The sequence below is a fragment of the Capricornis sumatraensis genome, chromosome 10, assembly GCF_032405125.1.
Source record: "Capricornis sumatraensis isolate serow.1 chromosome 10, serow.2, whole genome shotgun sequence".
NCBI lineage: Eukaryota > Metazoa > Chordata > Mammalia > Artiodactyla > Bovidae > Capricornis > Capricornis sumatraensis.
Window position 1 is genome coordinate 56246134 of NC_091078.1, and position 27250 is coordinate 56273383.

The 27250-nt window shown below is 45.2% G+C and overlaps 1 protein-coding gene and 1 non-coding gene across 2 annotated transcripts in view; one reads left to right on the forward strand and one right to left on the reverse strand.

The window, feature by feature from the left end:
* Positions 1-857: 857 nt before the first annotated feature.
* The window catches only part of TRANK1 (tetratricopeptide repeat and ankyrin repeat containing 1), a 76842-nt gene continuing 50449 nt past the window's right edge, over positions 858-27250 (forward strand). Inside the window, exons 1-8 of the mRNA XM_068983094.1 lie at positions 858-1078; positions 5495-5621; positions 7736-7886; positions 11480-11598; positions 15771-15854; positions 16449-16587; positions 18777-18908; positions 24032-24202. Coding sequence (XP_068839195.1) covers positions 858-1078; positions 5495-5621; positions 7736-7886; positions 11480-11598; positions 15771-15854; positions 16449-16587; positions 18777-18908; positions 24032-24202 — 1144 coding nt within the window. The remainder of the gene's footprint in view (positions 1079-5494; positions 5622-7735; positions 7887-11479; positions 11599-15770; positions 15855-16448; positions 16588-18776; positions 18909-24031; positions 24203-27250) is intronic.
* LOC138088085 (small nucleolar RNA SNORD22) lies at positions 10004-10129 on the reverse strand. Its single transcript, XR_011145671.1, has one exon. It is a non-coding gene; the product is annotated as a small nucleolar RNA SNORD22 (small nucleolar RNA).

The following is a 27250-nucleotide window of genomic DNA, read 5'->3' on the forward strand; positions in this document are numbered from 1 at the left end:
AGGGGACGCAGACAGGTAAGTGGGCAATAGCAATCTCAGGGACAAAATACTTCGAGGCTTTTAGGACCTTTGGAGACAGTGGAAGGACTCTCAACTCCTTGGATGAGTAGGCGATGCAGTACAGGGTCAAGGGCAGAAACTTGGAACTGGGGTCGGAACTGGGGACACCCATTAGCCCATCCTTAAGCAAGTGACTTGAACTTCTTGAGCCTGAGTTTTCCTCATCTGAACAGTGAAAATGGTGCCTCCTTCTGAGCTGCTGCGATGGGTAAATGAGAGTAACGCTTGTTGCGGTTGTGGGAAGAGCTGCCACTTATCTAGCGCACACCACCTGCCCAGCTTCATGTCGTCTTTTTAAAAAAGATTTTGTTCATTCTTTATTTTGGCTGCCTTGGGTCTTCGTTGCTGCACTGGGTCTTCACTGCTGTGCATGCGGGGTGGGGGCCGCTGCTCTGGTTGCAGCGCACGGGTTCCCCACTGCAAGGCCTTTTTTCTTTGCACAGCACGTGGGCTCTAGGCACTTGGGCTTCAGTAGTTGTGGTGCATGGGCTTAAGTTGCCCCACAGCTTGTGGAATCTTCCTGGACCAGGGATCAAACCCACGTCCCCTGCGTTGGCAGGCGGATTCTTAACCACTGGACCAGGGAGGTCCTTCAGATCGTCTCGTGCATGGAAGCTGCCTCCTTCCTTACAGCCTGCCTGGTCATTAATACAGAATAAATGGAATCCTTCTGGCCGCTGCTCCAGAGGTCAGAAAAGAACTGAGAAAGAAACTGTCTCCGATCAGACACTCCGTCTGGTCCCTGGGTGGGGAGGGGTGTGGGCAGGGTGTGCCTTCAGCTGATGGGAGGGGCCAGGATGAACAACCTGCCCCTTCAGACTCCGAGCGCTGCAGATGTGGAGAGGTCGGAAGCCCGCGCTGCCAGCCTTCCCTCCTCTCCTCACAGGATGGACCCCACAGCTTACGCTGAGCGGCTGAAAGAGTCTGGCAACCAGGGCTTTAAGAGTGGGAACTTCTCTTTGGCCATCAGAAAGTACGATGAAGCCATCCAGATTCTCCTGCAGTTGTACCAGTGGGGGTAAGTGTTCGGATTTTCTCCCTGCCTCTTTTTCTTATGTATGGAAGGGCACGCGCTCTCTTGCTTTTGTTTTTTTCTCACCTTTTATCACACCAGCTAGTTTCAGTTTCCTTTCTCCTCCCACTTTCTGTTTATCTTCTCTGCAGTGTCAGTCTCAGTGAAGCTAGAGGAATTCAGGAAACAGAAAGTGAAACGCGGGGGACTGTTGATAAACCTTGCAAAACTTCCCCTTTTGTCTAGTTCCAACAGAGTTCCTGGAATGATTGACTCTGTCTCCAAGCCTCTGGGCTTGTCATTCATTTCATCTTGTTTATCTGTGCTATCAACCCACTGGCCTGGCCACAGGGCAAGCCACCAGGAACTAAGGCTCACCTCTTCCCTGCCCGTTCCGCTTCTAGCAGACCTGTTCCCAAACATTTCAGGATCACGGCCTGCTTACAAATTATGGAGGACCCCAGAGAGCTTTTGTTGGTGTAGTTATCAATAAAGCCTGCATTAGAACTCAAAACTGAGAAACATTTAAAATATGTATTTATTCATTATTTTAAAATGTCAGTAATAAACCCATGACATGCTGACACAAGCAGTGTTTTTATGAGGAATGACTTTTCAAAACCAAACATTTAGTGAGAAGAGTTTCACATTTTATGTATTTGCAAGTCTCTTTAATGTCTGTCTCAGTGGAAGACATCTGGCTTCTCACATCTGTTTCTGCACTGAGTCTGTTGTGACATCACACTCCAGGTAGCCTCTGGAAAATCCCCCATCCACATGTGAGAGGAGGATTGTGAAAAAGGCACCTGCTGTCTCGGCATTATTGTATTAGCTTCCTGTTGCTGCTGTAAGAAATGACCACCAACTTCGTGGATTAAAACAATACACATTTATGATCTTGTGTTTCTGGAGGTCAGGGGTCCAAAATGAGTCTTGTGAGGCTAAAAAGCAAGGTGTTGGCAGGGCTGGTTCCTTGGGGAAAGTGAAAGTGAAGTCACTCAGTCGTATCCAACTCTGCGACCCCATGGACTGTAGCCTACCAGGCGTCTCCATCCATGGGATTTTCCGGCAAGAATATTCGAGTGGGTTGCCATTTCCTTCTCCAGGAGACCTTCCCAACCCAGGGATTGAACCCCAGCCTCCTGCCTTGTAGGCAGACGCTTTACCGTCCGAGCCACCAGGAAAGCCCGGCTCCTTGGGCGGGAGCCTCCATCTCCTTGTCTCTTTCACCCTTGAGTGGCTGCCTGCATCCTTGGCGTGGGGTCCCTTCCTGCATCCTCCTCAAAGCACATCGTTCCAGTCGCTGCTTCTGTCATCACATCTCCTTCTCCTCTGCCTGTGGCCTGCTCTCTCAGTCTCCCACTTACAAGGACATCTGTGATCGTATGCTAGTCCAGATCCTAATCTCAAGATCCTAAATCAATCCCATCTCCCAAGTTCCTTTTGCCATTATTTGGAAACCATTATTCAGCTAACTGCAGTTGTGAAGATATTTTGACCTTGGGGACCACCTGAAGTGGTCTTGGGCACCCCCAGAGGCTACCACATCATTCTTTGGGGACAGCTGTAATAGAGGAAGCAGAGGTTGGCATTTGTAGGGTGTATGCAGCGTAAACTTGTACCTCGAAGTGGCACTGAGCTGAGTTCCTGACACATGGCTCCCACCTCCTCCTTCCTATCTCCTGTGTCTGCGCTGGATTGGAACTGACTGTAACTGACCTGGGCTTGTAGTTCTGTCATTCTGCCCCCTCGTGGTTCAGATCAGAGCTGTGTCAGAGCTGGGCCTAGAGTGCCTCATTCATCGGGGGAAACGTTGACTTCCCCTTCTGTCTTGCAAAGAAAAAGGTAGTGTCAGATTGTGGTGGTAGTACCACCACATGGTGGTGGAGTACTGACCACATGGTGAGTACTCACATCTCCACTTAGCAGATGCATGACAGCTAAAGGGACTCCTGCCTACACCCTCATGTATTGCCTTTCATGGGACCTTCCTGATACAGTTCCCAGTGCCCATCACCTGTCACCTGCCTTCCTGCTGCTGCCAGCTGACACATGGCTTGTGGTCCACGAGCAGGTGTCCTTGGGGAGAAGGGGATGGAGGGAGGCAGGATCAGGTAGGGATGGTGTTGCCACTGGAGTCAGCTCTGGACCCTGAGTTGTACTGCAGAACTGTCTCTCTTTAAGACAAGGAGGCTGACCTTTCTGATAGCTGTGTCAGTCAATCACCAGCTGGTAGGTAGGCTGTCTGGCCCCCAGGAATTGTCCAAGGGAGTGGGGCGATTAGTCAGCTCAGGCTGCAATAACAAACTGCCATTGACTGGGTGGAATAAACAACAGGAATTTGTTCCTCACAGTTCTGGAGACTGGGAAGTCCAAGGTCCGGGTGGCGGCCAGTTCAGTTCCTGGTAAGTGCCCCCTTCCTGGTTTGCAGATGGCCTCATTCTCACTGTGTCCTATGGTGGAGAGAACAGGAACACTCTGGTGTCTCTGCTTATAAGGGCGCTAATCCTATCATGAGGGCCCCGATCTCCTGACTTCATTTAAACCTAATCACCTTCCTGAAGGCCCCCGCTCCAAATTCCGTCACTCTAGGGGTTGGGGATTCAACAAATGAATTTGGTGGAAACACAGTCCATAACGGGAGTATAACTTCCTGGGGAGAAGGCAGCTCCCATTAGGCTGAGGATAAATGGGGCTCTAGGAGACCCTAGCTGCGGCCCACACTCATTCCTGCTAGGATTGGCTGCACTGGCCAGGGTGTCTGGGATGGACACTTGGTGTCTACTACACTGTGGCCACAGCTCCCTTGTCATTTACCCTCTGACAGACTCACCACCTCTCCTGAGCTTCTGGGCCCTCATACTTTATGGAGAAAAACTAGATACAGAAAGCCCTGCAGGTGGGGACATAGTAAAGGAGATTTTTACTTTGCTTTATATTTTTGTGGGTATCTGTATTACCTAACTTTTCTGTTTGTATTATTTTTACAATGAAAGTAGTTCAAAAAAAGGAAGTATAAGCCTTGCTTTTCCACTTTGTGTGTCTTGAATTAAACAGCACTTGGACTTCTGTTGACTTTTTATGGTATATTTTGTGTTTTGCTTCTTCCAATTTGGTTTCAGCAATAACCTTGCAGCAGTATGACCCCTAGACCCAGGCCAGTACTTTGACCACCTGATGTGAAAAGCTGACTCATTGGATAAGACCCTGATGTTGGAAAAGATTGAGGGCAAGAGGAGAAGGCGACAGCAGGGATGAGATGGTTAGATAGCATCACTGACTCAATGGGCATGAATCTGAGCAAACTCTGAGAGATAGTGAAGGACAGCGGAGTCTGTCATGCTGGAGTTCATGGAGTCACAAAGAGTCAGACATGACTTATCGACTGAACAACAAAGAACCAGGCAGGAGGGACCCTGACCTGCTGTGCTTTTGAGGCCCGATTTTGCCTTAGTCCAGCTGTACCCTCGCTATGGAGGGAGTCTGGGGCAGAGGCTTTACCCACTCAGAGCCTTGCTTCCTTCCACCAGGACCCCAGAATTCCTGTCTATGGCCCCTGCTCCTAGCATCTGCACGGGCCTCTTACCTGCAGACAGTTTTCAGAGTGCTTTCCAAGGTTAGGGGTGAGGACTGAGCTTGGACATCACATCTCCTGCCATGCAGGATGAAGGTTGAGCTGGAAAGAGAAGAGGGAGTGGTGAGGGGCACCGGCCTGGCTCACCTGGCCCTGAAAGAGTGCCTGTAGTTCTAAATTTGAAGCTTGCCGTTCTGATTTAATTAATTTAAATTTACATGGCTGTATGTGGTCTGTGGCCACTGTATCGGACAGGGAAGATTGGTCACACGACGTAGGTGCCTCCTTTTGCACTCTGGCCCTGGGTCCCCTCCCATTTGGGTGGCCCTGCCTATGTACTAGAACAGTGCTCATCCAGCATCTTTCGCAGGCTCCGTGGGGACAGTGTGGTCACATGTTTTGAGGAGCTCTGCCTCCATTCAGCATGCACGTGTATGTGCGGTGGCCCCCACGGTGTCTGGACTTTGTGGAGGCTCAGTGAGAACTCCCAACCTCTCCACCCTGAGGACCAGTTGTCCGTTTTACAGCATCTTCACCAGTGGACTCTAAGGGATAAAAGTCCTGTGGAGATCAAAAGGAGGTGGACTCGAGGTGCTGAGAACATTTGTCATGAAAAGGTGGGAGGAGAGGATTTGGGAGTGAGGAAGGGCACCTGGGACATTGCAAATGACCTCGCCTTTGTAGGCTGTGAGGGTCAGATGTCATAGGTATAATTGGGACATTTCCTGCTGAAACCCCATCACCATGCAAAAATAATCAGTATCACAACTGTGGCCTTCAAGGACTGGGTTCTGTATTTGCAGGACAATACAGCTATTTACCACCTACCGGTTGGTCCTTTCCCACAGGGTTCCCCCCAGGGACTTGGCTGTGCTGCTGTGCAACAAATCCAATGCGTTTTACAGCCTTGGGAAATGGAACGAGGCCTACGTGGCTGCCAAGGAGTGTCTCCAGTGGGATCCGACCTACATAAAGGTAGGCTGACTGTGGACGCTGCAGTTGCTGCCTCCTTCCCTTCCTTGGTGTTTGTTTTGTCTTTATTCTTCCATCTCTCATGTTTATTTTTTTTGTTGTTGGCTGCGAGGTCCATGTGGGACCTTGGTTCCCCGACAAGGAATCGAACCCGCACTCCTTGCATTGAGAGCTGGGCGACAAGGAATCGAACCCGCACTCCTTGCATTGAGAGCTGGGCACCCTAAGGCGGATTGCCAGGGAAGTCTCTGTGTTTTTAGGAGTGCCTCTCATTCAGCTCTCCTTGCACTGTAGACAGATGTGCACAGCATCTGGAGGCGAGTAGGAAGGATGGTGGCCAAGTGTTGAAAGACGTTTGCAGGGGAGAGTGGAGCCAGGCCTAATGGTGGATTCAGTCCAGTGGTGGTCTCGGAGCTTATTTTGCTCTGATGTATTTACACCCAAAGTCATAGTCTCTGCGTGTTCTTTGCTGTTTGCAAGTTTCAGTTTTTTCTTCTTCCTGGTCATAAGAATTCCCTGCAAGAGGGATTTTATGGCGATCCTTACTTCTTGGAGTTTCTGCTTCTAATCAAAGAAGGGAGGCTCCAGGAAGGCTTCTTTCTGCATCTGTTGAATCTCAGATGCCTTATTCTCAAAAGAATCCTTCTGCCAAAGTATCACATTTTGGGGTGATATATTCTGATCCCCTTCACCTCCCTCCAAAATAAAAGGTGAAACTTAGACCTGAGAAAGGCAAAGAAATGGGAAATTCTGTACCAGCTTACTTGGCTGCTTGCTTCCTCTGACTGTCAACTAAGGTTTTAGACTTTTTAAAATGCAAACAAATCAGTAAATAATCAGAAGTTTGGTGAAGTTGAATTTCATCAAAATTTAAGTTGAATTTCAGGTGCTTGCTTCTTTTTTTTTTAAAGTGTTTATTTATTTGACTGCCTTGGGTCTTCATTGTAGCACTTGGGATCATCCTCGCATCATACAGGACCTTTCGTTGCAGCACACAGACTTCCTAGTTGGAGTGGAAGGGCTTAGTTGCCCTGTGGCATGTGGGACCTTAGTTCTCTGACTAGGGATTGAACTGCTTCTCCTGCATTGCAAGGCAGGTTCTTAACCAGTGGACCATCAGGGACGTCACAGGCGCTTGCTTTTTTTCTTATGAACCCAGTTGGTGAACACCTTGTATTATTTTAGACAGAAAATTGTTTTGGTAGCCCTTGATACTGATTCATTTCAGTGGCCAAAGTGGGGAAGGCAATATGGATCATTTTGTTCCTTCTCAGGAACCTAACAGTTTGCATACAGGCAAAACTAGACCATTTTCCTCTATTAATCATTGTAAGTTTCCTCTTCCTACAGAAACCAAAATAAATTTTTGGCCTCTGGTGTATATTGCTTGTAATATGGAGCTGAGTGACCCTCAGTGCTTGCCATTTCCATTGGAAATCGTGTTTACTTGGATTGAAAGGAGCAGGGAACAGCTCCTGTGTTGACATGACAGTCTCATTCTTTTCCAGAACACTGTAGCTGTAGGACTACATGGTTTCATTTCTCCCCTCTTGCTCAGGCTGTGTTTTAAGGCACAGATACATAAACCACATACGTCATTGGAACCAGGCCCACTCCTTTCTCTCTGATTCTTACGCTGTGTGCTCAGCCGGTTAGTCATGTCTGACTGCGGCACCGTGGACCATAGCCCACCAGGCTCCTCTGTCCATGGGATTTCTCAGGCAAGAATACTGGAGTGGGTACCATTTTCTCCTCCAGAGGATCTTCCCCGCCCAGGGATAGAACCTGCGTCTCTTCTGTGTCTCCTGCATTGGCAGGCGATTCTTTATCACTGAGTCACCTGGGAACAGAGGACACCAGCTGGCTCCAATGTTAGATGCTGTATGTGTCATGGACTTGAAAGGGATTCTTTTCTTGCCAGTTACCACTTGATAGGAGCATTGTGGCATGGAATCCGATGTGGAAAGCCTATATCCAGAGCTCATTAGAAATCTGTGTTTACTTGGAAATCAGTGTTTACCTGTAGTCTGTTGCCTCTGATCCTCAATCTTGCCTTGCCTTCAGCAGCAGTTTGGAAGAGATGGGCATGTTAACAGTTCTGTTTTTTCTCGTTGCAGGGATACTACCGAGCTGGTTATTCCTTGCTGAGGTTGCGCCAGCCTTATGAAGCCGCTCGCATGTTTTTTGAGGGTCTGTGGCTCGTGAGGAGCAGCCAGGACAAGACCCAGATTGCTGATTTCTTGGTGGCAGTCTTCACCACGATGGGCAGTAAGTCAGGAATGGGGGAGGCCTGCCCTCTTTCTTTCTTTTAAAGGTCTTGTGATTGTCTTTGAATGGCTCCTTGGGGACTCTGGTTTCTGGGGAGATAATTACAGGGTGTTTTTCTTTGTGGCTTCTGTATGCGGTTTGAATGAAACTTGACAGTGGAAAACACATGGAAAGCTTTGATGGCCCAGGCCTTTGCAGAAACAACTTCATCTTTTTGCACAAATCACTTAAAGCTGTCCCAGTTTTCCAGTTTTGTTGCAGACTTCTTAAGCTTTCTATGTTGCTATCCATAGGCCTGTCCCTACTTATACTACATGTTTTACCTGATTTTTGCATGTATTTCTCCAGTATGTCAAGAAAGTGTTCCTGTTTGTCATGAAAACAATTTGAAGGGACTGAGAGAGGGTCCTCCGGAAGCTGACAGTCTGCTAGGAACACACCCGGGTAGGGGTGGGCATGTTGGGGGAGGTGGTGAATTGCATCGACCATTAGGTTATTAGTCTGACGACCTGGCCTGTGATATGGCTTTGTCCGTGTCCTTAAGTTGGCAAAAACAGACAAGTATGAAACATAATAAGAAAGATTCCCTGCCAGGGACAAAGGCGTTCTTTCCCTGCGTATCACAGCACGGTCTAAAGTTCTACCAACGGCCAGGCTGTTGTTTTCCAGTACTGTTTTTGATCAAATTTAAGATTGCACTAATTTAAGATGTGCCACTATTTTTAAATTTTATTGTTATGATTTTATCTTTTGGCCACACCACACAGCAGGTGGTATCTTAGTGCCCCAACCAGGGATTGAACCTGTGCTCCTTGCAGTGGAGGGGGAGTTGGGGAGGGGGTCTTAATCCCTGGATTGCCAGGGACATCCCTGTGCCACTAATTTATGTTCTGCTGTTGAGACAGCATCAAGGGCAACACACGTCCCGATTCTAGAGATGGTAGAATGTAAGCAATGGCATATGTTAGAATTGCTGGAAAATGGTCCCAGATTTCAGAAACAGGTAAATTCCTGCTGATGATACATTTGACTGACACGGATCCAACCGTTCCCATTTCGATTGTGGGAAAGCAACTTCTGTGATCTGTGGAGGGGATCCTACAGACTTTGGCAAGCTTGGCACAGAGAGGGGGTGAGAGCAGTGTCGGGTGGTAGGTGGGAAGTAGTTAGAGGTGGGCTTAGCCGTGTCTCCCAGCAGAGACGTCAGTGTCCAGACAGGTGCTAATGAATCACAGCTCTCCCATCTGCCTTTTGCTGATAGTGACTAAAGCCTGCTTCCCTTTCCTCTGAGCCTGTTGGTTTGTCCCATTCCCTTCATGTCCTCATTGTTCTCTATGTCTTTTTTTTTTAAACTTAATTTATTTGTTTATTGTGGTTGCGCTGGGTCTTCGATGCTGCACGCAGGCTTTTTCTCGCTTCGCCGAGTGGGGGCTGCTTTTCGTTGCGGGGCCCAGGCTTCTCACAGTGGTGGCTTCTCTTGTTGCCGAGCACAGGTTCCAGGTGTGCAGGCTTCAGTAGTTGCAGCACAGGGCACAGTAGTTATGGCATTCGGGCTTAGTTGCTCTGCAGGATGTGGAATCTTCCCTAACCAGGAATCAAACCCATGTCCCCTGGATTGGCAGCCGGATTCCCATCCGCTGTACCACCAGGGAAGTCCTCCCTTTGTGTCTTTTATTTTTTTTTTTTTTTTTTTTTTTTTTTTTTTTTAAGGTTTAAAAAAATTTTTATTTAGGCTGAAATGATTCAAATACGCTAAGTTGAACAGGCAATCTGTACAAAGATTTTTCAGTTTTGATATCTTCCACATTAGATTCCATTATGGGTGCTTTGTTCTTTCTTCAGATCTCTCAACTTCAGACTAGAGCTGAGCAGATATATGGATGGCTTACTCCTTTCCCCTAAAATCATTCTCAGGCACCAGACAAGGAGCTGTACCTCTGGGCAACAGTAACTGGCAATGGTACCTTTTAACTCTGGAGGCTTTCCAGGAGTGTGTATAGTAACAAGCTGCTCCTGAATGAGAAGATCATGTAATTAGCAAAATATCTAAAACAACCAAAACTATTTTAACTAGGGTTAATGGATAACCCAAGCCAAGCAAATGCTATTCATTTGCTGTACCTCAGACAATTCCTCATGGAATGAAATTTCATCCTTTCTCCCAGTTTGCCCCAGTGGGTTCACCATTACTGGCTCTGGGGCTAGAACAGGGGTAAGACAGGACGCCTCTTTCTTCATTGGCACCTTTGTGTCTTTTAAAAGCCACTGTTCTGGGGCTTCTGTGGCAGTCCACTAGTTAAGACTCTGCACTTCCAGCACAGCGGGTGCAGGCTGGATCCCTGGTTGGGGAACTAAGATCCTACACGCTGCGTGGCACGACCAGAAAATAAAAAAGTGTACAATCCAATGGTTAAGAAAAACTAACAGCACTGCTCTGTCAGAAGCCAGTCCAGAGTTTGGGAATTCCAGACAACTGACTCTCTGGTGTGGCTGCCCCTCTAAGAAATCTGGATCCTGAGGGGGACAGTTAATAGGACTTCTTAGGACAGCGTAATCCTGACTTTTCTACCTGTTTGGAGGATGACTGTTTGCCCATCGCCCAATTTCTAAATTTTGAAAACTATATTTATGAAAATTGTGTATCCTGTTTGCACACTGTATCTTTGTTTTGCTATTTGGCTGCTCATTTGTGGAAATTGATAACCTTAGAAGAGGGACCCTGTTATACTGGCCCCTGACCTGTCCCACTTGGATATTGTCATCCACAAGTTTGCAGGGTCATGAGAGGCAAAATGTTGATGGGCCTCTAGGTTGAAAGAATGCAAACTGACTAAAAGAACTGCTCCATCTGGATTCCGTCTTGGTTTTGTCATAAACTAGCTGCATGATAAGCCACAATGCTTGGCCTCATTTGTCACAGCTTCTCACTGTTGAATGAAAATAATATGTGTCACATTTTTCTTAAAGGAAGTGAGTTTAATAATTTCCCTTAAGTACCCACTTCCTCCTCCATAAATGGAACTAACAGGCACTGCCTTATTAGTTGGTCTGAGGGATTAATACACCATATATCACTGGGCTCAGCAAATAGAGAAGCTGTTATGTTATAGCTCACAATAAACTGCCTTAAGGGACTGACTTTCACCTGAACTTAAAATGATTGCCACTTCAATTATATAGGACATTATGGTTTGAAAAGGCCCTTCTTTCTTATTTTAATTTTGAAAATTTTTATGCCCTTTTTGCAGGTTACTTTCCATTAATAGTCATTACAAAATGACTGTATTCCCCATGTTGTACAAAACATCCTTGAGTCTGTCTTATATCCACTTGTTCATGCCGCCCACTCCCATAATCCTCTATGGCCCCTCTTTTTTTTTTTTTTTTTTTGGCTGCTTGACATGGAACCCGTGCCTCCTGCATTGAACGCTCAGAATCTTAACCACTGAACTACCAGGGAAGTTGCTCTCTTTTCTTTCTGATATTTTTAAATTTATCATTTGTCTATGTGAGCTCTTAGTTGGAGGACCTTTTCCTACATGTTCTAGACTTGCCCCAGGTTAAAATTTCTAAACTCTGGAACTTTCTTTCAGGTGACCCCATTGTTTTGCAGAGTTTCTTGCCCTGCTTTGATCGTATTTTCACTACTGGCTTCTCCAATGAAGTGTGGCAATCTGTAATAGAAAAGTTGGCAAAGAAAGGATTATGGCATGTAAGTAAAAGGAGATAGCTCTCTTGTGAGGAAAGGCAAATTGAATTTCTTTAATTTGATTAAATTTATTTCTCTCTGCTGGCACTGGGGAATTATAATTCAGTACTTGTTTATTTTGATGCCAAAGTAACTTTTTCACTGTCACGTCATTAAAGATGAAAAGCCACTGAGATAATATTAGTTCACCAGTTCCGTTTTTTAAGCTTGGAAAACAGTTTGTGGCAACCTCACTCTGTGCTCTCTGTCTCGATTGCCATCAAGGAAGTGTAAAGTCCAGATGCTAATGGTGACGTGGAATGAGGAAAATAAGTAATTGTTCATCTTTATAATCTTCTTTATACGGCAGCATGTGCTAGCTGGGGCATGATGACCTGCTTGTGCTTCTCAAAGGGTTTCTGTATGACATCAAGAGACTGTTACCCTCGGGTAGCAGCAAGATTGCAGGACCTGAACCCACAGCCAGGAATCCATAGGATGAAGGAGCCCAGTGGCTTCCCTGCCACACAGGTGCCTCCCTGAATCCGAGTCCTCCACTGTCTGTTCTGAGCTAATTCTTTCCTCTCTGGGCCTCACTTCCTCACTTGTAAGTTGCAGGATATAAACCTATTCCCTCCTGGTTGTGGGGGAGGATTAGAAATAAGGGACCAATAGCACCTGATAATAATATCATTATATTATTTTATCATTCTTATCATGGTAAGCCCTTGATGATAGTAATGTTCACTAAGGGCCTGCAGTGTGCCAGACACTGAGCCCCAGGGGTTTTGTAACACCTGGCACCTGTGTGCTCAGTGTCCAAGGAGCAGCGGCTGTCATTGACCATAATGACAATTATAGGTGGCCTATAATCACTCCTGAGAGTGGGCTGGCCCAGAGAGGGAGTTTGGTTAGAAAAGGCCTGCAGGCTTTTTAAAGCAACGCAGACCAAAAAAATCACAAAAGCAAGAGCAGCCTGAAAGGACTCTGGACCCAGGAAGGTTGGGTGACTTTAGGATACAGGATTCTTCAGTTTTTTAGAAGGTCATGGGTGCTGCTGGGAATCTAATGAGATCAACGGGACTCTCTTTTCGTGTGTGCTCATGTACACAGGCACACACAACTACACAATTATGTGTGTAGCTTCAGGGAGGTCATAGGAACTCCCTAGAGTCCAGCCACAGGCTCCCAGAAGCTCACCCCCACATTACAATCTAGAGAATGAGGCAGTGATGGGGAGGAAAGCAGGCTAGACTCTTGGGAAATCAGGAATCAGAAATCCAGGGCCCTGGTAACAAGAGATCTAGGATCTCTTTTCTGATAAGATGGGTAAACTAAGAACTCTTTCTAGCTTTATTATTGTAAGTTCTGAAATTCAGTGATTTAGGGTAGATCTGTAAGTGGGAAGCTCCGGCATCATTAGCAGGAGAGTAGTTCTGTCTACAGCCCCCGGAAAAGAACATTTTATGTCCCCTCTTCCCCATGTGGGATGAATATGGATAGAGCCCCGGACCCTGGGTGGGAAGGGAGGGAGTGGGAGCCCAGCAGCTCCTGGCAGGCTGCCACCCAGCCAGCCAAGGAGGCCCAGGAATCCAGCCCAAGTGGTGGCCCCATATCCTACCAGCAGTGGGGCCCAGGCCATTTCCAAACACTGCAGGCAGAGACATCTTATAAAAACCAAGTCAGCCATCAGGATTGTCAGAGCTCTGAACCTATCATCTGGGTGAGTCTAGGCTGTGGGGCCTGCTTATGGTGAGTAGTTAGGAGTGGGCATCACCCACTGGTGGTCTAGGGGCTAAGACTTGAGCTCCTGATGCAGGGGGCTGGGGTTGGATCCCTGGTCAGGAAACTAGACCCCACATGCCATACCTAAGGATTTGCATGCCACAACTAAAGATCCTGCATGTAGCAACAAAGATGGAAAATCCCGCGCACGACAGCTAAGACCTGGTGCAACCAAATAAATACATTTTAAAAATTAAAAAGAAAATAATAATGTGAGTATCAAACTGAAAGAAGTTGGAAGCAGGATGTAGCCACACGCTGAGTTCCTGTGGTCCCATGCCCACTTGCAAGAGCATACATGAGGGAAGTGGATCCTGAGTCTGGATCACCAGTCAAGGTGATTCTAGCCGAGCCTAGAATTCCTGGACCAGCCAGCATACCTGGATGATCCCAGTAGGGACCTCTCAGGATGTGCTAAGTGTTTGAAAAGGAAAACTTGCTTAACTTCTCTCAGATTTAGTTTAGGGTCAGTGATTTAACAACAGGGTTTTCGAGGGAAAAAAAAGGAAAAAAAAAAATCCTGATTTGTGGCATTTGCCACTTCAAGAAAGGCAATGCCAGAGAATGCTCAAACTACCACATAGTTGCACTCATCTCACACGCTAGTAAAGTAATGCTCAACATTCTCCAAGCCAGGCTTCAGCAATACCTGAACCGTGAACTTCCAGATGTTCAAGCTGGTTTTAGAAAAGGCAGAGGAACCAGAGATCAAATTGCCTACATTCTCTGGATCATCAAAAAAGCAAGAGAATTCCAGAAAAACATCTATTTCTGCTTTATTGACTATGCCAAAGCCTTTGACTGTGTGGATCACAATAAACTGTGGAAAATTCTGAAAGAGATGGGAATACCAGACCACCTGATCAGCCTCTTGAGAAACCTGTTTGCAGGTCAGGAAGCAACAGTTAGAACTGGACATGGAACAACAGACTGGTTCCAAATAGGAAAAGGAGTACGTCAAGGCTGTATATTGTCACCCTGCTTATTTAACTTCTATGCAGAGTACATCATGAGAAATGCTGGGCTGGAGGAAGCACAAGTTGGAATCAAGATTGCTGGGAGAAATATCAATAACCTCAGATATGCAGATGACACGACCCTTATGGCAGAAAGTGAAGAGGAACTAAAGAGCCTCTTGATGAAAGTGAAAGAGAGTGAAAAAGTTGGGTTAAAGCTCAACATTCAGAAAACGAAGATCAGTATCCGGTCCCATCACTTCATGGGAAATAGATGGGGAAACAGTGGAAACAGTGGCTGACTTTGTTTTTCTGGGCTCCAAAATCGCTGCAGATGGTGATTACAGCCATGAAATTAAAAGACAGTTACTCCTTGAAAGAAAAGTTAAGACCAACCTAGACAGCATATTAAAAAGCAGAGACATTACTTTGTCAACAAAGGTCCATCTAGTCAAGGCTATGGTTTTTCCAGTGGTCATGTATGGATGTGAGAGTTGGACTGTGAAGAAAGCTGAGTGCCGAAGAATTGATGCTTTTGAACTGTGGTGTTAGAGAAGACTCTTGAGAGTCCCTTGGACTGCAAGGAGATCCAGCCAGTCCATCCTAAAGGAGATCAGTCCTAGCTGTTCATTGGAAGGACTAATGTTGAAGCTGAAACTCCAATATTTTGGCCACCTGATGGGAAGAGCTGACTCATTTGAAAAGACTGATGCTGGGAAAGATTGAAGGTGGGAGGAGAAGGGGATGACAGAGGATGAGATGGTTAGATGGCATCACCGACTCAATGGACATGAGTTTGGGTAAACTCTGGGAGTTGGTGATGGACAGGGAGGCCTGGCGTGCTGCGGTTCATGGGGTCGCAGAGTCGAACACGACTGAGCGACTAAACTGACTGACTGATAGTGTAAATGTTCTCTATTTCCATGTCCAGTCTCAAGCTGCAAAGTCAACAGCAGGGCTCGGATTTGGAAAGAGATGTGCACAGTCAGCTCCCTCTCTGATAGGAGCCGCTCCAACACAGCCCTCAGTAGGATCTCATGGACCCCAAATACCATTAAGGTGCTGAAGAATAAATTGGGATGGGTTATTTCAAAAGGATATGTTTCTTCTGCTTGTTAAGCTTTAAGAACGTTGCAGGAGATTACTTCTTTACCTCTCTGCCCCGGGCTCTCCCAGTGCTGCCTGCCGTCAGCTGCTCCTGTCTTCAGCAGGCTTTGAGGAAAGGTGGAGAAAACCCATATCTCAGCACAAATAGGAATTTCACCAGAGACACTTGGATTATCATGGTTAAGGCCAAAGAGTTTGGCAGGTGGCTTAAAAAAAGAACCAGGGCTAGAAGCTGTCCGGTTTTGTCTTTTGTTTCTGAGTTCCTAAAGTTTAAGATTACTTTTGTTTTAATCACCCATGTGGAGAACATAATTGTTCCAGCTTTTTCTGTTTCTCCCCTTTCATCAGTCATTTCGGCTTCTGTCAATGAAGAAAGACCGGCTTCCGAGAAATCTCCAGGTCCCAGATTTATCACTGAAAAGTCTCTTTGAGGTAAGGTAGCTTCTTGACATGCACGGTTTCAAGTCAGACCTTTTCCCGCTTATGGTGACTGGGACTCTCCCCTTCAGCTGCCTCACTGCAGATTTGTTGTTTATGATGATTGTAGGCTGTGGCCACAGCGAATCAGGACTTTACTGATTCTAAATTCTTTGGGTGGGGGCTGGGATGAGGAGGAATTGGATGAAGGCAATCAAAAGGCACCAGCCTCCAGTTATATGATAAATAAGTATTAGGGATGATAAATAAGTACAGCTTGATAAATATAATTTACACTGCTATGTGTTATGTATGAAAGTTGTTAAGAGAGTAAATCCTAAGAGTTATCATCACAAAAACATTTTTTAAAATTTAGTTTTGTATCTCTATGAGATGAAGGATATTCACTAAACTTGTAATAATCATTTCACAATGTACCTAAGTCAAATTATTATGCTATACACCTTAAATGTGTACAGCTCCTTATGTCTATTATATATCAATAAAACTTGAAGGGAAGAACCCAGACTTTATGGGGAAGGAGAGTCTGAAGTTTCATATTGATGTGGCAGCTGCCATAATTCTTCTGTGTGTGTTTTTTTCCCCTAGAAATATGTCTTCATCGGACATTATGAGAAAGTGGAACAGGTGCCCAGGTTAGTGCAGTGGCTCATCTGCATGGGTGCAAATGTGGAGAGCATAGGACCATACCCTCTGCACACCCTCATGCGACTCTGCATCCAAGCCGGTGAGTTCTTTCCTAGTGGAAAACAGGGAAAACAGGGTTCTTGCCCCTCCACGCTGCCCTCCAGCTCAGACCTCGGGGACTGCGCTTAACCCAGTGAAACCAGAATGTGGCCACGTAAATGTGGAATATTCAGATGATCTGAATAGTCAGCGATTGGATTATTCAAATATATGAAGGCAGAAAGGAAATGGTACCACTTTTCCTTTCTCCTGGGACCTCACAGCTACAGGAGGCCCACACTGAAAGGATTCTGTGTTCTCAGACAGATGCTGGCAGCAGACTGGGGCCCTGGGATTCAGAAATGGGCCTTGGGACAGACAGCCTTTGCTGGACAGAGCTCTCAGGGGAGCTGTGGAATTCCTTCCTGCTGGCTAAGTCAGCCGTGGTCTTTTTCCGAGTTCATTTTTCCCTCTCAACCAGAGGACCAACTAATGTGTATGTGGGGGGAATCCCAAGGTAAAAATTGACTATTGCTGATACAGTTGGCTTGTTGGTGTTTTTTTTTTTTTTTAAGTAATCTTGTTTTCATATATATATATATATATGAACTTTCTTGCATTTTAATCTTTATCACCTGGCTGTAGGATTTCAATTTTAAAATATTTTTTATCATTAAAACACACACACATACAATATCCACATTTATACCTTAGATAGAAACCTGTTATTTTTTGTCTTCAAAGCATCAGTGTTGGACACTGACCCAAACAATCTTAGAGCCAGAAGGAACCAAGAGGGCTTGTCTACACTGTTTTCCCTTTCTAGGCTGTAGCATCTTCTCAGGATAGGACTGGCATGGCCAGGGGCTTAAAGACCTAAGCCACCATCTTTGCTTTAGCCAGATTTACCCTGTCATTATGCATTTTATCTACTGGAGAATCCATACGAGCATTTACTTTCACACATTTTGGTGACTAAATTATTTAAAAGTATAAAGTCTGAATAAAAGCAATCTAATCCAATGCTCCCAGTTTCAAATTAGGAGTGTCTCTGGGTATGACAGTCACAGTCCCTCTCTGTGTCTACTTTTTAAGTTTGTTCCTGTGGTTACAGGCAGGTGTGGATAAGATCAAGTCTTCGCATTTAGGCCTGATTCTCTTCTCAGAGGAAACCTCTGACATGGTGACAAATGGTGTCCACAGAGTTGGCAGAACTGTGTGGCTTTTCAGAACCCACTGGAAGGAATCTAGGAGAGGGCTTTGAAATCTCTGTCCTATCTATAGACATGCAGTGGGGAGCTGTTGGTGCCCTGCCCTGGTCCTCTGTGACCAGTGCCCCCGTCTCCTGCTGCACCACAGCTGCCTTGTTCGCCAGTGAGCTGCTGTTTGCCAGTAGGCACCCCCTCCGTCCCTGGGGCTGGGTCTGTAGCTCTCGACTGACTGCCACTGGGGTACAGAACGAGAGCACCTGCCTCAAGGTGGGTCAGTGCTGTGGTGCAGTTCCTGATCCACAAGCTCCCTGTGGGTGGAGGCTGAAGGCCGCTCAGCTGAGGCCGCATCTCTGCTTGCTTCCATCCCCTGCCGTGCTTCCCTCCTCTCTTTCTCCCCAGCTCCCTCTGCCAATAAATCACACATACAAGAATCCTTGTCACAGGCTGTGCTTCTGGAAAGTGGGGCTTCCCCAGTAGCTTGGTGGCTAAAAACTTTGCCTGCAATGTAGGAGACATAGGAGACATAGATTTGACCCCTTGGTTCGGGAAGATTCCCCTGGAGGAGGAAATGGCAACCCACTCCAGTATTCTTGCCTGAGAAATCCCATGGACATAGGAGCCTGGTGGGCTACAAGTCCAAAGGGTCGCAAAGAGCTGGATACGACTGAGCAGCTCAGCACAGCTCTGCTTCTAGGGAATTGAACTTAAGTTTTCTCTGAATAACTTCCTGTGACTTGTGCTTTCAACACACACATTTTGGGACTTCCCTGGCAGTCCAGTGATTAAGACCTCCAATGCAGGGGGTTGCAGATTTGATCCCTGGTCAGGGAACTAAGATCCCACATGCTGCATGGTGTGGCCACAGGTTTTTAAAAAAGAAAAAGAAAAAACACCGACACACAAACTCTTGTCTCCACGCCTGTGTGTGGCCAGGGACAGTGTATGCTGGATGCCCCCTTGGGCTCCCTTGGTGTGCACCGTGGTTTGCTTTGCTGCTTTCTGGTCTGTTGGAAATAACACCAGTCATTCATTCCTTCAGGGGAAAGCCATCTTTTCAGGTGGTTAATGGACTACAAGCCCGAGTTGAAAGATCACATCAACCAGAAGGATGAGGATGGCTGCACTGTCCTCCACGTGGTTGCCGCCCACTCCCCAGGGTACCTCACCAAGCGTAAGTGGCAGCACCTTTCAGACTCAGGTGTAGGGAACCCACATGACTGACCACTTTACCTATTCCATCCCGTGACGGGCTTTAATAATCAAAAATATCAAATTATGCGCCCCCCCTTTCTTTTTATTTTCAGTTTGCTTTTCAGAAAAAAAGTTTTTTCTGATATGTTTTGTGCTTGAAAGTCTTACCTAGTGATAACTCTTCTCGAGAAAAAGTACTTACATAGATTTAAATTAAAAAAAATTCTGTGACTCCAGACTAAGTATTAATTTTTTTCTGGATTTAATTATTACAGAATTATTATTACTACAGAGAACACTAAAACAAGCTAAGTATATTAAATTTTCTGTAAGTAGTTATGAAAGATAAAAAAAAAAATTGGCGGAAGAAGATAGGAGGATCGTGGGTCGTGGTCCCTTCTCAAAGGGGCTTGCCAGCTACTTAATCTTCCCTTAGGCTGGTACTCTGGAAATCAGGCGTGTTCACCACGTTTGGGGCAACTTTGGTAATTGCGTTGGTTCTCTCTACTGTGTAACAGATCATCATAAACTTAGTGACTTAAAATGACACTCATTTATTAGCTCACTACTTTATAGGTCACTAGTCCAGTGTGATCTGACTGTTTTGCTCGGAATCTCTCCCGGCTGAAATCAAGGTATTGACTGGGGCTGCATTCTCATCTGGAGTTCTGGGCCTTCCTTCAGGCCCCCATGATTGTGGCAGAATCTGGTTCCTTGTGTTTGTAGGACTATTGTTCAGGCGCTAAGACACGTCTGACCCTTTGTGACCCCCTGGACTGCAGCGTGCCAGGCTTCCCTGTCCTTCACTGTCTCCCGGAGCTTGCTCAAACTCATGTCCATTGAGTCAGTGATGCCATCCAACCATCTCATCCTCTGCCACCCCCTTCTCCTCCTGCCCTCAATCTTTCCAAACATCAGGGTCTTTTCCAACGAGTCAGCTCTTCACATCAGGTGGCCAAAGCATTGGAGCTTCAGCTTCAGCATCAGTCCTTCCAATGAATATTCAGGGTTGTTTCCTTTAGGGTTGACTGGTTGGATCTCCTTGCTGTACTAGGGACTCTTAAGAGCCTTCTCCATCACCACAGTTCAAAAGCATCAATTCTTCGACTCTCAGCTTTCTTCACAGTCCAACTCTCACATCCATACATGACTACTAGAAAAGCCATAGCTTCGACTAGACAGGCTTTTGTTGGCAAAGTGATGTCTCTGCTTTTTAATATGTTGTCTAGGAGCAAGTGTCTTTTAATTTCATGGCTATAGTCACTGTCCTCAAGTGATTTTGGAGCCCAATAAAATAAAATCTGTCCCTATTTCCGCTTTGTCCCCATCAATTTCCCATGAAGGGATGGGACCAGATGCCATGATCTTTGTTGTTTGATTGTTGAGTTTTAAGCCAACTTTTTCACTCTCCTTCAGCCTCCTCAAGAGGCCTTTTAGTTTTTATCTCTCTGCAGTTAGAGTCGTATCATCTGCATAACAGAGGTTGTTGATATTTCTCCTGGCTATCTTGATTTCAGCCTGTGATTCATCCACCCCAGCATTTTGCATGATGTACTCTGCAAATAAGTTAAATAAGCAGAGTGACAACATCAGCCTTGTTGTACTCATTTCCCAATTTTGAATCAGTCTGTTGTTTCATGTCTGGTTCTAACTGTTGCTTCTTGACCTGCATACAGGTTTCTCAGGAGGCAGGTCAGGTGGTCTCGTATTACCGTCTCTTTAAAGATTTTCCAGTTTGTTGTGATCCATACAGTCAAAGGCTTTAGAGTATTCAGTGAAGCGGAAGTAGATGTTTTTCTGGAATTCCTTTGCTTTTTCTATGATCCAACGAATGTTGGCAGTTTGATCTCTGGTTCTTGTGCCTTTTCTAAACCCAGCTTGAACATCTGGAATTTCTTGGTTCACACACTGCTGGAGCCTAACTTGAAGGATTTTGAGCATTACCTAGCTAGCATGTGAAATGAGTGCAATTGTGTGGTAGTTTGAACATGCTTTGGCATTGCCCTTTTTTGGGATTGGAATGAAAACTGGCCTTTTTCCAGTCCTGTGGCCACTGCTGAGTTTTCCAAATTTGCTGGCATATTGAGTGTAGCACTTCACAGCATCATCTTTTAGGATTTGAAATAGCTCAGCTGGAATTCCGTCACTTCTACTAGCTTTGTTCGTAGTAATGCTTCCTAAGGCCCACTTGACTTAATACTCTAGGATGTCTGGCTCTAGGTGAGTGATCACACTGTCATGATTATCTGGGTCATTAAGATGTTTTTTGTATTATTCTTCAGTGTATTCTTGCCACTTCTTCTTAATCTCTTCTGCTTCAGTTAGGTCCTTACCATTTCTGTCTTTTATCATATCCATCCTTGTATGAAATGTTCTCTTGATATCTCCAATTTCCTTGAAGACATCTCTAGTCTTTCCAGTTCTGTTGTTTTCCTCTATTTCTTTCCATTCTTCACTTAAGAAGGCTTTCTTATCTCTCTGTTCTCTTGAACTCTGCATTCAGTTGGGTATATCTTTCCCTTTCTCAACTGCCTTTCGCTTCTCTTCTTTTCTCAGCTACTTGTAAAGCCTCCTCAGACAACCACTTTGCCTTCTTGCATTTCTTTTGCTTTGGGATGGTTTTGGTCACCAACTCCTGTACAATGTTACGAACCTCTGTCCGTAGTTCTTCAGGTACTCTGTCTACCAAATCTAATACCTTGAATATATTCATAAGCTCCACTGTATAATCATAAGAGATTTGATTTAGGTCATACCTGAATGGTCTAGTGGTTTTCCCTACTTTCTTCAATTTAAGCCTGATTTTGCAATAAGGAGCTCATGATCTAAGCCACAGTCTTGTTTTTGCTGACTGTATAGGGCTTCTCCATCTTTTGTTGCAAAGAATATAATCAATCTGATTTTGGTATTGACCATCTGGTGATGTCCATGTGTAGAGTCAATCTCTTGTGTTATTGGAAGAGAGTGTTTGCTATGACCAGTGCGTTCTCTTGGCAAAACTCTGTCAGCCTTTTCCCTGCTTCATTTTTATTCCAGGGCCAAACTTGCCTATTACTCCAGGTATCTCTTGACTTCCTACTTTGGCATTCCAATTCTCTATGATGAAAAGGACATCTTTTTTTGGTGTTAGTTCTAGAAGCTCTTGTAGGTCTTCATAAAACTGTTCAACTTCAGCTTCTTTGGCATTATTGGTTGGGACCTAGACTTGGATTACCGTGATACTGAATGGTTTGCCTTGGAAATGAACAGAGATCATTCTGTAATTTTTGAGATTGCACCCAAGTACTGCATTTCAGACTCTTTTGCTGAATATGAGAGTTACTCCATATCTGCAGAGATTCTTGTCCACGGTAGTAGATACAATGGTCCTCTGAATTAAATTCGCCCATTCCTGTCCATTTTAGTTCACTGATTCCTGAGATACTGATGTTCACTCTTGCCATCTCCTGCTTGACCACTTCCTATTTACCTTGATTCATGGACCTAACATTCTAGGTTCCTATGTAACATTGTTCTTTATAGCATTGGACTTTACTTTCACCACCACGTTTGGGGTGGTGATCTCATCCACAGCTGGGCATCATTTCCTCGTTGGTCCAGCCTCATCATTCTTTCTGGAGCTATTAGTAATTGCCTACCCTACTTCCCTAGTAGCATATTGGATACCTTCCGCCCTGGGGGGGCTCATCTTCTGGTATCATATCTTTTTGCCTTTTCACACTGCTCACGAGTTTCTTGTGGCAAAAATAGTGGAGTGGTTTGCCATTCCCTTCTCCCGTGAACCACGTTTTATCAGAACTCTCCACTGTGACCCATACGTCCTGGGCAGCCCTGCACAGAATAGCTCATAGCTTCACTGAGTTATGCAAGCCTGTTCTCCACGACAAGGCTGTGATCCATGAAGGTGTTGTAGGACCGAGGGCCCTGTTTTCTTGCTGGCTGTCGGCCAGAGGCTGCTGTCAGTTTCCACAGACCACACGCATTCTTTGTCTAACGGCCTCCTCTGTCTTCAAAGCCAGCAGGGGAGAACTTCTTGTGCATCAGATCCCTCATACTCTGAATCTCTGGGCTCTTCCATCTCTGACCTCTAGACCTTTGACCTTTAGGGCTCATGTGATCAGACCAGGTTAATCTCCCCATCTTAAGGTCAACTGCTTTGGGAAGTTAAATACATTTGCAAAGTCTCATCACAGCAGAGTTTAGATTAATATTCAATTGATAACTGGGAGAAGGTGTGTGTATACCAGGGGTTGAGAGTCTCAGGGTCTGAGAATTTTGCCTTTCACAGTGCGATACTTGATGGGTGAGAAGTATGACTTTTAAATTTTGCCTTATTTTTGTAAAATGAGAGGCGAGCAGTTGTGAGTGGGGAGATGGGAAAGGACAGCATCACAAGCAGGATGGTACCTGGTGTAGAGGTGCTCTGTCAAGGTGGTTAATTGTCAGAAAGCAAGTGTTTGGAAGCTGGGAATCAGGCACTAATTCTTGTAACTCTCGGTGGTCACATAAGTCTTCGTACCTCCAGGAATATACCTGTTACATTCTGAAAACAGTTGCATCTGTGATCACAGAGACCCCTTGATGCTTGGCAAATAAATGTTAAAGCAGCAAATGGAGCCAGCAGCCAGAGGTGGGGTTAACGAAGGTTCAAACAGTGAAGAAAACCCTGGTGCAAAAGCAGTTGCCACTTTCTTCTCTTGTCCCCAGACTGTTTTTTTTTTTTTTGGAAGTATGTTCTGTTTCCTCTCCAAGGAATAAAGAAATCTGAAGGCACAGCTTGCTGTCATCCTTACAGCTGTAACTGTTGCCTAGTAACAAGAGTCCCCCTCTCCTTGCTTGTTGCCAAGGAGATGGGAGAAAGGTAGAGAGGAGTGCACTTCTGAACCTCTTAAAAGCTATTGTCCTTCCCACTCCACATAGGACTCTTGGCTCCGGGGACTCAGCTGGATTGCCCAAGGCCAGCAGTTCAGCTTCTGTAAACAGAGGGACTCTGGTCCCCTTGCCCCAGCTCAGGCTGGGAACCGGGCGGACGTGTGCTCATGGGGACATCTCCTTATGGAAGAAACCGTGACAACCCCCCCTTCTCACTTTGGCCTGCTCTAGGGCAAACAGAGGATGTACAGATGCTCCTGGGCTTTGGGGCTGACCCCACCCTGGTGGATCGACAGTCTCGGTCTGCTGTGGATGTGCTGAAGAGGAACAAGAACTTCAGAGCCATTGACAAAATCAACAGCCACTTGGAAAAGCTGGCAGCGTGTTCTAAGGACCTCTCAGGTACAGCTTCTGGGGAATTAACTTTTTCGAGGGGGCAAAACTGGTTCTGTGAAATTAGGTACAAATCAGTATATCTTGTCTTAGTACATGAAGATGAAAGTGAGACCTCCCAGTCTTTGGAAAGCTTGCGTGCTCTTTTTGAGACAGAATGAGACAACTTATTTAAAAAGTGTCTACTACATTCTAGGAACTTGGCCAAGTCTACCCTTGGGCAGTAAGCGTGACTTTTTTTTTTTCCATGCATGCACATAGTAAAAAAGAAAAAAATCAGAACAGGAGATAACAAAAATCAAGCCCACTTCTGAGAAACAACCACAGACAACAGTTAAAAGTACATTTGTAATTCTATTTCTTAATCTGTCAATTTGGATACCATCTATGGACTAACTGCTATAAAGATAAAACGCAGCAAGTCAGCCCTTGTTGTTGAATTTTGCCTAGTAAAGTGATCTGTGCCATTTACATTCTGTTCCTTAATTCTGGATTTTCTGTGCTTCACCTATAGACTGATTCTAAAAATTGAAAAAACATTAAATTGCCTTTATATGGAAGTATGATTTCTACAACTAGTCGCATATTGCACCCAATGAGAAGAATCATCAAATGCCCTGAAAACTTCGCTCTTGAAATATTATACTCTCTAAGCATCCTTGTTTGGTGAAGCATACAAACACATCATTGTATATGTGTGTGTGTACAGATGTATCAGTACACACAAATGATTTTAGGTTTGTTTAGACTTTTATTTAGACTGTAGCCCCAGCACACATACGCTTTTTTTAGTTCTTGCACTCATATGCAGCATTTGTGGCTCATGCTGTCTGTCTAGATTTCTCTCTTGCTCTGCTGAGTACCAACTCCAGTAAGTTTTTCAGTGAGGAGATGTGCAGACTTACACGGTTTTTGAAAATGTCTTTATTCTGTTCTTAGCTTGAGAATTGGTCTGCATTTAGGCCTTGCATTTCATCGATCCTCAGTTGCACTTTCCCCCCACATTTTGCCATCTTTGAATTGGATTGTGCTTCATGATCAGTGATGTGTCGCAGTTTAATGGCAGCCTTTTCTGGTGTGTGACAGTCTGTGATCTCTTGGACTTGTGAAATATGCTGTAAAACCTTGTTCCTCACAACTTTGAATTCTCGCCTCCATTACTGATTAGAAGTGATGTCAGTCTTATTTATTGTCCCTTCTAGAGTTTCCTGTCCTTAGAGTTCTGGAATTTCCCTGGGCTGTATCTAGGTGTGGGTCCTTATTCATTCTTCTTGCCTAGCACCTTACGATCCCTTTTAGTCTAACTTTTTTTTTTAGCTCAGGGAAATGATCCTCTATCATTTTTGTTTCCTTCCACTGTCTCTTTCCCACCACTTTCACCACCCCCCCTCTGCTCTCCTTAATGCTTTCTCTCTTTTTTTTCTTTCCAGATCGTTGGGACATTAGCTTTTCCTTTTATAATTTAGCTTGTCTATTGCATTTTTTAATTTGAAACTCAGTTTTAATTTCTAAGAACTCTATCTGGTTCTGTTTCTTTCTTTTTTTTACTTTAAAAACTTGTGTGCATATATAAGTATCCCGGCCCCCTTCCTTTAATTAAGAAGCAGGAAAACGCGCCTGCTGCTATCTTTGTTGTTGCTGTTGTTACTCTAGAGTCTATGGTCACATCATAGAGTAGATAGGATTTCTTGGCTGTTTTATGTTCAGGAGGATCATTTCTTTTTCTGCCATTGATTGAAAACTCCTTGGATCCTGTTAGCAGTTATGGATTCAAGGAGTCCAGTACTTCCTAGGCCTCGTCAGGTGTTCAGAAGGGGAATCATCATCAAGTGGATAAAATGAGGACTAAGCATCTTTCAGACGTTGAGATAGAAATCAGTGGGGCTCTGCTGGATGTGGGATGATAGGCATCCACGAGGATTCCTTTACCCAGCCCTCCCTCCCTTTGTTATCCTCCTTTGGATTTTTAAGTGGATCTTCCATATGTTAGATTTACAAGGAAGGAGAAAAGCACACGCGTGTATTTTTTTGAAGTTCGACATGACATGGCAGTCGAGCCCTCCTAAGGAAACAAAGAGACGGTCAGAGAAGTGGTGAAACCTAGTCTTTTCCTATTGCTTTGAGCACATAGAGGCCGTCTAGAAAAGCAGCTGTACTACTGGGAAGGGGGCCCTAAAAGAGGATGTGCATGTTGGCAGTTCTTAGACACACAAACATAACATGAAGGGGGGATTGTTTTTATCATTTTCCCCTGAGTCTGGAAGACTATTTTGCCTCTTATCTCCTGGGATTTAATTTCCCCAGCAATGATCAGGCAAGCTTTCAGGTGCAGGGAAAAAAAATCTTTCAGGTGAAAGGAGGGAGAGCAAAGGTCAGAAGAACTTGGAAAAGATGAGTGCTAGAGTCCCAGTTCCTCTCTGAGGGGGGGACACGAACATCCATGATGTCTGGACCATGTCTAAGTCATTTTGGGTGCTTAGGTCATTTTGAATAGGCTATCTTCCACCTGGCCACAGTGGGGTTTGTTTTCATCACCACCTCCTGGAAAATTGACCCCTCCACTCTCAACACATACACACAGACAGGATTCCTTCACCCACTCACTCGACATTCAAAAAACTAAGATCATGGCATCTGGTCCCATTACTTCATGGCAAATAGATGGGGAAACAGTGGAAACAGTGACAGACTTTATTTTCTTGGGCTCCAAAATCACTGCAGATGGTGATTGCAGCCATGAAATTACAGGATGCTTGCTCCTTGGAAAAAAAGCTAGGACAAACCTAGACAGCATATTAAAAAGCAGAGACATCATTTGCCGACAAAGCTTTGTCTGTCTAGTCAAAGCTATGGTTATCCAGTGGTCATGTATGGATGTGAGAGTTGGACTGTGAAGAAAGCTGAGCAGCAAAGATTTATGCTTTTTATCTGTGGTGTTGGAGAAGGCTCTTGAGAGTCCCTAGTACAGCAAGGAGATCAAACCAGTCAATCCTAAAGGAAATCAGTCCTAAATATTCCTTGGAAGGACTGATGCTGAAGCTGAAACTCTAATAGTTT